Below are 12,538 nucleotides of genomic sequence, written 5' to 3'. Positions count from 1 at the left end.
AAAAAAAAAAAAAAAAAAAAAAAAACTGTTTCAAATAACTGAGCATTCATGTCTACGAAATGCATTTTGCAGTAAATAAATTACGTGTAACCTTACATCCAATGAAATATTCCTTATGTTGTAGCCTACCCTATGCTAATTAAATCAAATGTAAAAATAACCTTAAACGTTTCAATAAAAAGCGAGTAACTGAGCACCCCCTAACTTTTTTCTTTCCTCTACCACATTTCTCAAGATTGAATGTCCTTTCTTAACGTCTCTGTCTTCGTCGTTTAGAGATATTTTCTGTCATATCTGCATGATCTTCTGCTGTGCGCGTTTCCAGCGGGTTATCGCCAGTGCCATTCCTCCTTCTGTCTGATGTGTTCCTCAGATTGGCATCAGTGCCCTCAGATATTTTCAACAGATCCTCCACTCGCGGCCATCTGGGGCAGATCACAATCACTGGCTTCATCTGAGCCGTTAAACTAATAAATCCACTATATCCTTTCAACGAGCACAACTTTAGAAGCGCTTGAGCAGCGACCTCGTGACAGAGCGAGTCCCGGACCCTGGACACGAGGAGCGAATCAAGAGCCCGAGCACAACCGTACTCGGTTCGGATAAATCAAAACGCGTTTAATGTCTCGACTGAATTCAAATAATAAAACATGTACATTTAATTTACAAGTTTCGTTTAGTTTCTAATGATAGAATATCAAATAGTAAAGAAAAGTTTACAATTTGAAAAAAAAAAAAATCACATTTTGTAGAGAAGTCACATTTGTTTCTGAAGAATATCAATACGTCACATGTTTATTATATGTTGCCTATATTAAGAAAAAACAGATGAGCTGCAAGTTCTTTATATTTAGTAGGGGTATTTTGGTAAAGATGTGGTTGGATTAGTGAGATCATTGTTATAGCACACACATTAAAATCATAAACTGTTAGACCACAAGCGATCCCTTTATCTGCCACGACTATTATTAGTGGTATTAATAGTTTTGGGGGGGTTAGCTAAATGGCGCTTGTGTGCATGTTAATGAAGTGCTCACGATTATTCACGACATCACCTCGTTCAGTATTTAACAATGAAACATAAATACAAAGTCCCCAACGCCCCCACCCCCGTGTGTATGCTTGTAAGTGCCTCTGGGTTATAAGTGTGTGTGTGTGTGTGTGTGTGTGTGTGTGTGTGTGTGTGTGTGTGTGTGTGTGTGTGGAAGAGAGAGAGAGAGTGGGTAGAAATGGAAGAGAAAAACGTGCTATAATGTTTTAAACTAATTGACACACATTTACTGCACCGATTGCAAATATCGAGAACAAATAATTTTACAAAAGAAAAATAGTTCCTAAGCTGTCTTCGCGCATAAACATAGAAAGTCCATGCATTAGAAACTGTATCTTTACAGTACAGAAAAATGATAAAGGAGATACAAAAATCATGAGGTTTGGAGTATGGAAATGCATATCTTTAATTATTTAAACTCACACAAACAAAACAATAAAGCCAGTGCTCCATTTGAATAATTCAATTCAGAGTTGTTGTTTTTTTGCCAAATGTGTAAAATCCTGTACACAATTTTAGCAATCACTCACTGAAAAAAAAAAAACACCTTCAAAAGAATACAGTTGTTTGATCGTCAATACCTTATGAAGATCAGTGTCATCGCGAGTGTTGCTTTAATTCTCCAGTGTTTATAAGAATTATGAGCCATTCAAAATAAGTTCCGCGTGCCTATCAGTTCATTTCCCCAGTGCTGGGCAGCTGTAAAATCGTGTAGACAGGTTGTCACACTACAGTGAATGGATTCTAATGCTAAACATTTAACATACAATCCTCCAAACAGTGCAAAAGTGGCCCTGGCCAATGCACTAACCACATGCGCCAACGAGGAGGAGCCTGGGACGCCAATCAAAGCATCAACTTCAAATTGTATCTGAGAGATCAGCCCAGGACCTAGGGGCAGAGACATCAGTTGGAGCTCAATTGTTGATCTGATCACATCCGACGGACTTGCCGCAAAAGAGAAGCTGAGATTTAAAGACGAGCATTTCCCATTCTCATTCGGTGCTGCTTGAGAGAGAGAGAAACTCTTTCACTTCTTGCTTTGGTGGGCTATTTGTTTTTTGCCTTGTTTTGGCTTCCGACGTGGCGAAGGAGATGTCTTTCCCCCAGCTGGGTTACCCGCAGTATTTGAGTGCCTCCCAGGCGATGTACGGAGGCGATCGCCCGGGAGTGTTAACTCCGTCGTCCCGCGGAGGGAGCGTTGAGGTCGGGGGAAGCGCGTCCGCGGCGGCCGCTGCGGTGTCCTCGGTGTTGGGCATGTACCCGTACGCACACAACTACAGCGCCTTTCTGCCTTACACCAGCGCCGATTTGGCTCTTTTCTCCCAAATGGTAAGAAAAGCACATGTGCATTCTATAAAGCTGACTGGTTTTATTTTTTTCTGCATTCTATTGCTTTTATTCTGCTAGCGTTGATTGCCAACAATTTTTTGGGATTGCCGCACAAGCGAGGTTAACGCAGCTGAAGCTTGTAATGTTGTGCATGGGAAGTTTCTCACAGCTTTTAACATTTATTCTAGTCTGTTAGAATTGCATTGCAGATTTGGCACGCATAAAATTTAAAATACCTTTCCGACCGCCATTTTACAAGAAAAGTTTGTCGGCTAGCTCGGTGTTTGAGTTGAAGAATTGTTGTGCGGGTGTTTAAAAATAATAGCACGAATCATGTAATTTCCAAAATGCTATATTTAAAACATTCTATAATTTTTATTCAGCTGAATTTACATTTAATAAATCATTTAAGTTGTTTCGATTGATAACGTTGCATCGTTGGAAACAAAGTAAAATGAATTATTGTTTTAAACGTTCCTTCAGAAACTACTTTACAGTTCACTACGTCATTTGTCTTCATGACTTGTATAGTAAATAATAAATATGAATGATAATAAAAGCGACAAAAAGAGTTGTTTTGACTAATGAAATGTAATACTTCCCAAAAGTGAAATCTCGTTGCATTCCCGAAAAAGAGAGATATTGAAAGTTGTATATATTAATCAGTCGTGTCTTTCGCTAACCTGTAACAAATAATTACAAATTGTGTCAACATTATGTGCATGAATCTCTTGTGCAAGGAAAACCAATTAAAATGATATAAAAAGCATTGAAATCGTATAAAACACTTTCTCTAACGATTTTTTTTCTCGATTAATCAGAAACACTGCAGTATATAATTATGTCGTGTGTTGTGTAACTCTATAAAAATAATAGGCTAATAAAAACATTGGTAATAGGTTCAGGCCTGTACATCACGAGCGAACCTGAAATTAAATAGGCTGAATTGTACACACTTCGGATTCGAAATAATGTGTTAATTTTGGCCAACAGTGGCCGTGTTCTTTCTTATTTTCCTGAATGCCATTAATACAGCTAATATTTAGCATATTTTTCCATTTTTGCGTGTTCACTGTATGTGGCCTAGTTTTTTAATATAGCAATGTTGGTCAAAGGTCAAAACAAATATTACTTTATGAAAGCAGTTAGGCCTATTGCAAAAACAAACAAAAAACTCGCACGATTTCTGGAGAGGTCAGATTAATAAAGAAATTATTGATAGCCTACATTTGCAACAATTTGGATAAAAGTGAGATTTCGAAATGGAATTTTGACAGCGTGATCCAGAATTATTGTGCGCGCTTTGCTGCGTGTATGAAATGCAACGTATCTGATGTATTGTTTTGTTTTCCCCTCTTGTCAACCTCATTGTAGGGATCTCAGTATGATTTAAAAGACAGCCCTGGCGTTCACCCTGCGAGCTTTGCTGCCCACACGAGCCCTGCCTTCTACCCCTACGGCCAGTTCCAGTATGGAGACCCTTCCAGGCCTAAAAACGCCACACGGGAGAGTACCAGCACTCTCAAGGCCTGGCTCAACGAGCACAGGAAAAACCCCTATCCCACCAAAGGTGAGAAGATCATGCTGGCCATCATCACCAAGATGACCCTCACACAAGTGTCCACCTGGTTCGCCAACGCCAGAAGGAGACTCAAGAAGGAGAACAAGGTGACATGGGGCGCCAGAAGTAAAGAAGACGAAGATGGCAATATTATATTTGGGAGCGATACTGAGGGGGATGCCGAAAAGAACGAAGATGAAGAGGAAATAGATTTGGAGAGCATAGATATCGACAAGATCGACGACAACGACGGAGATCAAAGCAACGAGGAGGATGAGGAAAAGCGCGGGGAGCTCGAGAGCCTGCGGGAGAAACGGCGCGCGCTTGCGCTGGAGGCTCACGAGGCCTTCGAGAAATCCAAATCCAACGTCATTTCTGCTGGCAAAGAGCCGTCTGACGGAAACAACAACAACAACACCAGGGTTCTGTCGCCGGGCCGACAGGGAGGTTTTCAAGTTCCGGTTAGCAATAAGCCCAAAATATGGTCGTTAGCAGAAACCGCAACCAGTCCAGATAGCTCGCAAAAACCTACGTCACCCTCTATTCCCGCCACTCCCGCGGGCACACACCCGGCCTTCCTGCCCAGCCACGGACTGTACACGTGCCAGATTGGGAAGTTCCACAACTGGACAAATGGCGCGTTTCTGGGCCAAAACTCCCTGCTGAACGTCCGGTCTTTCTTGGGTGTCAATCAGCATCATCATAATCATAATCATCATGTTCACTCACAGCAGCAGCAGCAGCAGCAGGCCTCGACCCTGGCAGCCGCGAACAGTGACAAGGCGCCAGAGGACCTCAGTCCAAAACACATAGGTATGCACAAATCACAATATGCACAATGTGGCAGTGCCATTTTAAATGTTGCTATTGTTATTTTTTATTTTTCATTTTATTATTAGGCCTATTATTATTGTAGTTGTTGTGGTGGTTTTTGTTGTTGTTACCCTCAATATATAGTCATATATATATATATATATATATATATATATATATATATATATAATACCAATTAAATAGATAAAAACAAATCTGTACAATAATGCTGCGCATTTAATTCCGATCATTTTAATTCCAATCATTCTAATTCCAACGTTTTGTTTGGTTTTGTTTTTAAATCTTAGATCGTGAAAATGTCCTCAGAAATGAATCACCAACGCAACCTTTAAAGTCATCGTTTCGTCCTCTTCACGACAGGTAATTGTTTTTTATATTCTTCTGCTTCTTCTTCTTCTTCTCATTCTTATCATTATCATTCTCATTATAATAATAATAATAACAATAATTATTATTATTATTATTATTAATAGCAGGCCTAGTAGTAGTATTAGTAGGCTATCGTTTAACCAGATGAAACGCATGCAACAGCGAACGGTTGTTTTTAAAACTGCTTGAGACTCTTGGGATACAGATTTCCTAACAGACAGACAGAGAAAAATCTGCGCTTAGCGCTCATAATAAATAGTTGTGCTTTTCCTGGTGACAAAAGGCCACGAATCCCCCTCCCCACACACACACTCTATGCCTCTCTGGAGAATAACTACTTATCAAGTCACCGGGGTTGTGTGCCTTTCCTAAAGACCCTTGGGGAAAGTGAACCCCGGGGGAGCAGTGTTGCTGACAACTTGCCCCTTTTAAGTGCCACAATTTTAGCAGAACCGTTTTTTTTTTTGGACTTGACTTATATTTTATCAGTTGCGCCAGTAGATTTGTTGGTAAATATCAGTATTGTATTAAAAGTCTCTATTTTAGACCGAAACGGCCTGCTTTTGTAAAATGTCATGTGAAATAATTTATTGCACGGTAACGCTTTGAAAACAAAAACAACAATTAGTAGGCTTGAATTATAAATTATATATAGCTATATATATATATATATATATATATATATATATATATATATATATATATATATATATATATATATATATATATATATGACACACTCCTGATCTGTTATCATATAATTAATTGCTGTATTATAACGTTCATGAAATTAGCTGTCTAAATGTGCGGCTGACACTGAAATGCCTCGATGTTTTTAAGGAAATGATATCACAATTCTGTCTGCGTGTCTGTGTTCACAGCCCAAGAAACCAGCAGGAATCAACACAGAGGGTCCTAACAGCTCTCTCTTCCGCTTGATCAAGACATTTGCCCCGCAAAAAGGACTGATGGCACTCATAATGGGACAATGCAAACGAAATCAATTCAGCATAGCATTCAGTTACTCTAAAACAAATGTCCGAGTTTGATTAGCACCCGGTGGAGATGTATATAATGACACCTGTGATCCCTTCCTTACCGTGGGACATCGGTAGGCTTATTTTGTCTTTATGTGTTGGTGTTTTCCTTTAAGGTGACCCACATTTGTAAATAGTGAGTTGACGGAGTTTGTCCAGATCATATATTTTGTCTAATAAACTAAATGAAATTATAGACAAATGCAAAGAGGTTTTTTTTGTTGTTGTTGTGGGTTTTGGTTTGTTTTCTGAAGGGTTACATGTTTTAGTGACGTTACGTTTAATTTAGTCTTTTTCATATTATTTTTATTAATAAATCCATCATAATTTAATTTAATTATTAATAATCTAAAGTTATAATAACGAATGCTCTTAAAAGCGGGGGGAAATCTGTCGGTTATTTAGATGCATGAGGCCCAAAATGGATCTGGAAATATTTTGCGGGAGTGTTCAGATTCAATTGTTAAATGGAGCTGCTGCAAATGCATTGAGGTGCTAATAAGAGACCAGATGGCTGCTGGCGGCGGAAAATGGACCGAAGCAGCTGGGAATATCATTAAGTAATAATGTGGGAACGCCCTGTGCAAACAAAATCAAATGGTTAAAATCTAATCTGTCAGAGGAAGAAGAAAAAAAAGAAAGAAGAAAAAAAAACTCGATACGATAATAAATTATTAATGTGTTGAGGAGAGTGACATTCAGTTCAGAGGGAGTGTGGATTGAGGCCTGTCTGCGTCATCAGCACGAGACACTGCCGCTCATATTGTTTACAATTTATAAACTAATAATTACAAATTGTTTCACAATATTACAGTTTTAAACCGTTGCCAAATAGTATTGCCGTTTCAAAATTACATAACAATTGACAGACATTAATTGTTTGGAAGCGAAATTACATTTTCAAGTTCAATCATTTAAACATAACCACTTATACAATAAATCAAGAAAATAAAAAAAAGTCTCAGTCAGTGCGTTCAAATTGTGACTAAAACTACACAAAATGTTATAGAATTATATTGCAGCTTTTTTGCCAATTGGAAGGTTTTTTTTTTTTTTTGTTTTTTTTGGCCTTGTCTGTTTATATATGCATATTTAAGTTCAACTTGCCCTCTGGTTTTCTTGTTCCATTTAAAACTATTTATTATTGTTATTATTAGTAGTAGTAGTAGTATTTTTAGTTCAATTAGAAGTAAAATGCAAAAAGTACAAGACAAATACAAGGCATTTTGGTACAGTTCAGAGTATGTAAAGCAAAAAATTATAACAACATCAACTAAGATATTAATTAAACATGTAGGTAAAAAATATAAAATAAAAATAAATATATATATTGAGATGAAAGGTGCTATATAATAATAACAACATCAACTAAGATATCAATTAAACATGTAGGTAAAAATAATAATAAAAAATATATAGATAAAAGGTGCTATATAATATTAGGATAGTGACATGAATTTGTATTTAATTGTATTGTTTTTATAAGCTTTTTGTTTTGTGATCTCATGTTTGAAAGAGTTTTTTCAAAGTATATTGTGAGATCAATATTATAAAAGGTATTTCAAACTCTATGATGCAGGAAACCAGAATTAGTCGAATTGCAGATAAAATAAAGCTTGCAGCGACCTCTATAGATCGCTAGAGTCATTACAGCTGCAGGTTTACATGGAAAAGGACAGGAGAAATCATAAAATCACTGAACATATTTTTCGCATGAAACTACAGACAAAATAATCGAATTTACTTTTAATCAACATCCTTTTTAAAATACTGAATACAGAAATTATATCTAAAATTGTATTCCAATAACATTATAGATCAAATCATGGTCCACGTGTGCGTATAGTCTATTGTTTGGACTAAAACGATCAAAGTGTTTTGCTTTTACATTTCAGTAGTCAAGTAAAAATATAGTAAAACGTTAAAAATGTAACAATAATGACAAGACTGAATTAAAATATTCAGTGAGGATTTTATGCGATCGAAATACTCAGATGTACGTTGTAAGATATTATTTTAATGTATTTGTTTATTTATTTATTTATTACTTTTTTTTGTTATATTAGTCGCTAACATTAAACAACCAAAAATATTAACGAAAAAGTCAATAATATAGGCCGGTCCTGTTTTAATTTTATCCTCGGCATTATTTAGAAGTGAACAAATACATCGCAACAGTGCATATTGTTATTATTATTTTTATTTTATTTATTTTTATTATTATTATCATCATTATTATCAGTATTATTGTCGTTGTAGGTTACTTACAGTTATGAACGAATCCTGCCTTAACCGACTTTTAAGAAACAAATAAGTAGCCTAATTATGGTCGGCACTGCATAGAAAATGTTATAGAAACTACCTTAAACAAATTATAATTGTTTGCTAGCAATAATAATAATAATGAGTATTATTGTTATGATAATAGTATTATTATTGTAGTCATAAAACCATGTCCCTTGATAAACAGAGGTCATATCAGGGCAGGTGTGCGCAGTTCTGCTCTCTCCTCGTTATTTCTTCTTCATCTCCTTTGCTGCGCTTGTTGTGGTTGAGATGAAATAACCTCCCGGTGTTTCATTTATATCTTTTGTCCTGTACTAGCATGGGGTTAGTGCTGGAGGCCATCGGGGTGGGATTCGCTAATGCACACGTAATTACTCATTCTGTACTTGATGTACAGTCAATTGTCTAACGAGAAATAAACGGGGCTGGAACCCATAATTACTCTGACACTTCAGCTACTGTCACAAGCCGCCCCGAGCAATAAATGACAGCCAAAAAAACGACGTAACTGAATAAAAGGAAATGCAAGAGTGGGAGGGATAGAAATAAAGATGAGACAGGGGTTAAAAAAAATCAAGATAATTTTAAAATTATTATCATAATCTTATATGAAAGACATGGAAAATGCTGTGTGATGTGTTTGACAAAACAAATCTGATGAAGGAAATAAATGCCATTCAATAGGAATAATAAATATAGGCACATAAACTGTTGCTCGCACATAGTAGGAGTGATTCTCTCCCATGATGCTTGTGTCTCTGTCACAGTGTAAAAGAGAGAGGAAAGTTTATCACTGTCTTGTCTTTTTGGCAGAAACAGGTCATTCATGCACCCCCCCGCCCTACGACACAAATGCCCCCCCTCATGCCCCCCTCCGAACCGCCCCACGGTGTTGTCTTTTTGAAGATGCCGCCAGTATCTCTGAAGAACTAATCCATTTATCTAGTTTCATGAGTGCACTGGGTGAATACCTTCAACAATGCCCGGGCCCTGCTGGGAACTGCAAGTCGGGGAGTCCAGTAGTCACACACATCCACACTTGCCATACACCATGTTATGGTTTGACTACTTTGCTGTTCCTTGTTTCCAAAACAACAATAGAGGTTGAATTGAACGAATACCTTGGTCATCGTCTTTTCATCCCAGGAGCGATGGGTTGCTGTAGAACATGCCACCGGATGAGGCAGGGCCCCTGGTTCCACAGAGAGAGAGAGAGAGAGAGAGAGAGAGAGAGAGAGAGAGGGAGGGAGGGAGGGAGGCTCTCATGGTACTCGCACAAATAACAAGGGACAACTGCTAATATATATATATATATATATATATATATATATATATATATAAACTGCATGTAAGTATGTATGTTTTGTGGTCCAGGGTATGTGTATAATTATTTTGTGTGTATGATATATATACACACACAGATGCATGTGTATATTTAAGAAAAAAAATGTATTTACACATACAATATTTCTATTTCTATATAAAAAAAGATATTGAAAAAATATATATATATTATATGCAAATATTTCTTATATTTATATATACAAAATAATTATACACAGTACACACACATATTATGTAAACACAAACTTTTATTTTAGATGCGTTGCACAGCCCATTAATCGTTGCACAGCCAAAATATATATTATATATATATATATATATATATATATATATATATAGCCTAGATATATTATTAAGAAAAATATTATGAATATAGGCATGAAAGAAAAGAAAATGCAGTCAGATTTATTGGCATTCCATGAAAAAAAAAAAAAAAATCAAACGGCTCTAGTAATTCAAGATAAATTGTGGGTATAAACCTTTAATGCATTGCATTACATTTAATGGAAGTATTTTTGTATTGTTGTATTTAAAAACAGAAGTATATTCACCCTCAATCCCATTACAGAGGCTTTCATCACACAGTTACAACTCATTTAATTTTTGTTGTCATAAACAAAAACCTAATAACATATCATATAAAATGATGAGGGTCAAAGGTCATCACTCATGTAACCTTACACCTTGAATGGATACACATTGTTTGCTAAAGTTATTTTTAGACATCCTGGCAATATTTAACATGGATTATCTTGGATGGATGTGAACATTTCACACAAATCAATCAATCAAACAAACACTCAACTAGTAGCAAAGATGTTACGCAGGCATTAGTATTTTGGAGTGCTTGCTTTATGCCTGCTTAGAACGCACATTTCCCGGTGACCAGTCCTCCGAAGCCTAACGCACACGAGAACCGGCTGTCTGACCCTTCCCCGAGGCTGCTATTGTCTTGTGCTGCTCCTAATAAACAGCAGACAGCCGTTGCAGAGCTTTATCCCTCCGCATGAAAATTTCCACAGAGACGGATAATAAAGTCAGACTTTCCTGCGCTCCTTTCTGATGTGATGCCATTGTGGGTTTGGGTTCATTCCAGAGGTCTGTACAAAGAGAAATGTATGTATGTGAAGTGTCACCCAGCAGCTGGGGCCTGGCTCAGTTATTCCCCCTCCACACATGTGCGCGGCAGAAGCTGATATCAGATCAGTTCCTCTAATCTGCATCGCGGCCGATGTCCATTTTGTTTTCTCGAACTCGCCGTGGCAAATCAGGATATAATCCCCCCCCCCCCAGTTAACAGACCGGTGAGTTATCGGACGAGTGATGACTGAAGCGGCGTGAGATGATGAATTAGTTTGATGTAGCAGATCAAACACTGATATGGTTGAGTATACATTACTATAGAATGTGGAACTGTCGAACCAGTTCCTTATTTCTGTCAGGCTCTGTGACCTGGAGGTGTTTGATGTTGCCAAACCCTGACACCTGGCAAACGAGTCGTTAGCATTCAGGGTGTGATCGTACGGTACGGCTCATCCTAGGAAACATCACAACACCAAAACAAACTCCTTAAGATCTCTAATGAAGCCGAGGTAAGAACTCATAGCATTCTCACTTAACACTCACACATCAAGAGTCCGACCTAAACCAATGTCAGCATGTAGCTAAACAATCACGTTGCCTTCAGTATATAGAGCCTGGCGTTAAAATCCCATTCATTTACTCCACAGGGGAACAGATTTTTAATAATATTTTATGAAAGACAGACCTACTGTGAGCTATGAGGTAGTGCATCATGGGTTACACTTTCGAAATTCACGTTATTAACCATAAGTAACTTTCTCATTGGAGTATTAGTAGATTGTTAGTGATGTTAGGGTTAGGTATTAGGGGTTCTGGTTAGTAGGATAAGTTGATATGAAGTTACAAAGTTACTTATAGTTAGCAAAATGTTTAAAGTGGACCTTCGAAATATGGGGCCCTATCTTGCACCCAGCGCAATTGACTTTGTACACCGACGCATGTATCATTACTATTTTGCACCGGCGCACAGCGGACTTTTCCCTCCACAGACGCACAATGAACTTGCGCTCGCGGGGGCGGTTCAGCGCAAAGAGAAGGCGTGTTCCGGCGCAAAAGTTCCCTGGTGATATTTTCCAGTTTTAGAAAGCAATTGCGCCACTGACCAGGAAAAAAACAGTCTAAAGACAGTGGCGCGTTGAGCGTTAGTGATATGGTATTTTAAGGGCACGTGCTTGGCCATAATGTAGCGTGTTAACGCGCATCCACTTTGATTCTCTAATATAAACAGACGCAGCAGTTTTCATTTTTGCAAATAATACATTATTACAAGGAAAAACACACGAGGGAAATCATTGTTGTGTCCATGAAGATGTGAAAAAGATCTATCTAGATTAAAAAAAAAAAATCTAGATTAGGCTACACATTTACCCAAATTATACGCCTGTTTAACCGAAGTTTCTCCCATCATCCCCAATGTCACTTCTCTGTTTTACGGCCCTGACGAGAACGTCGGTCTCCTCGGCTGTGAACCGTTTCTGATGTGCGCTGGCAAATCCGCCGTTATAATAGCGATCCGCCATGGAACAAGCGCGCCTGCTTTTAAAGGGATTGTGAGAGGACGCTCTGATTGGTTTATTTCACGTTACGCCCAAACCACACCTATGAATAATGAAGCTACTTCCGACCAACCCCTTTTAGATT

At 37.7% G+C, this 12,538-nt stretch overlaps 1 protein-coding gene across 1 annotated transcript; it reads left to right on the top strand.

Moving 5' to 3' along the window:
• The first annotated feature begins 1,504 nt into the window (after positions 1-1,504).
• On the top strand, positions 1,505-6,807 carry irx1a (iroquois homeobox 1a). Its single transcript, XM_079625765.1, has 4 exons — positions 1,505-2,383; positions 3,758-4,757; positions 5,066-5,138; positions 6,029-6,807. The coding sequence occupies exons 1-4, from the start codon at positions 2,147-2,149 to the stop codon at positions 6,084-6,086; spliced, it is 1,368 nt and encodes a 455-aa protein (XP_079481891.1). The 5' UTR covers positions 1,505-2,146; the 3' UTR covers positions 6,087-6,807.
• The last annotated feature ends 5,731 nt before the right edge of the window (positions 6,808-12,538 follow it).

This window comes from Phoxinus phoxinus, assembly GCF_949152265.1.
Source record: "Phoxinus phoxinus genome assembly, chromosome: 10".
NCBI classification, from domain to species: Eukaryota; Metazoa; Chordata; class Actinopteri; order Cypriniformes; family Leuciscidae; genus Phoxinus; species Phoxinus phoxinus.
Note: the sequence above shows the minus strand (reverse complement) of the source record. Positions and strands in the feature narration are given on the sequence as shown.

What these genes read in the sequence shown, in the direction of transcription:
- irx1a (XM_079625765.1), top strand. Translation starts at nt 2,147, where the DNA reads ATGTCTTTCCCCCAGCTGGGTTACCCGCAGTATTTGAGTGCCTCCCAG. An exon ending in CCTCAGTCCAAAACACATAG is followed by an intron (nt 4,758 to 5,065) that starts GTATGCACAAAT and finishes TTTAAATCTTAG; the next exon opens with ATCGTGAAAATGTCCTCAGA. An exon ending in TTTCGTCCTCTTCACGACAG is followed by an intron (nt 5,139 to 6,028) that starts GTAATTGTTTTT and finishes CTGTGTTCACAG; the next exon opens with CCCAAGAAACCAGCAGGAAT.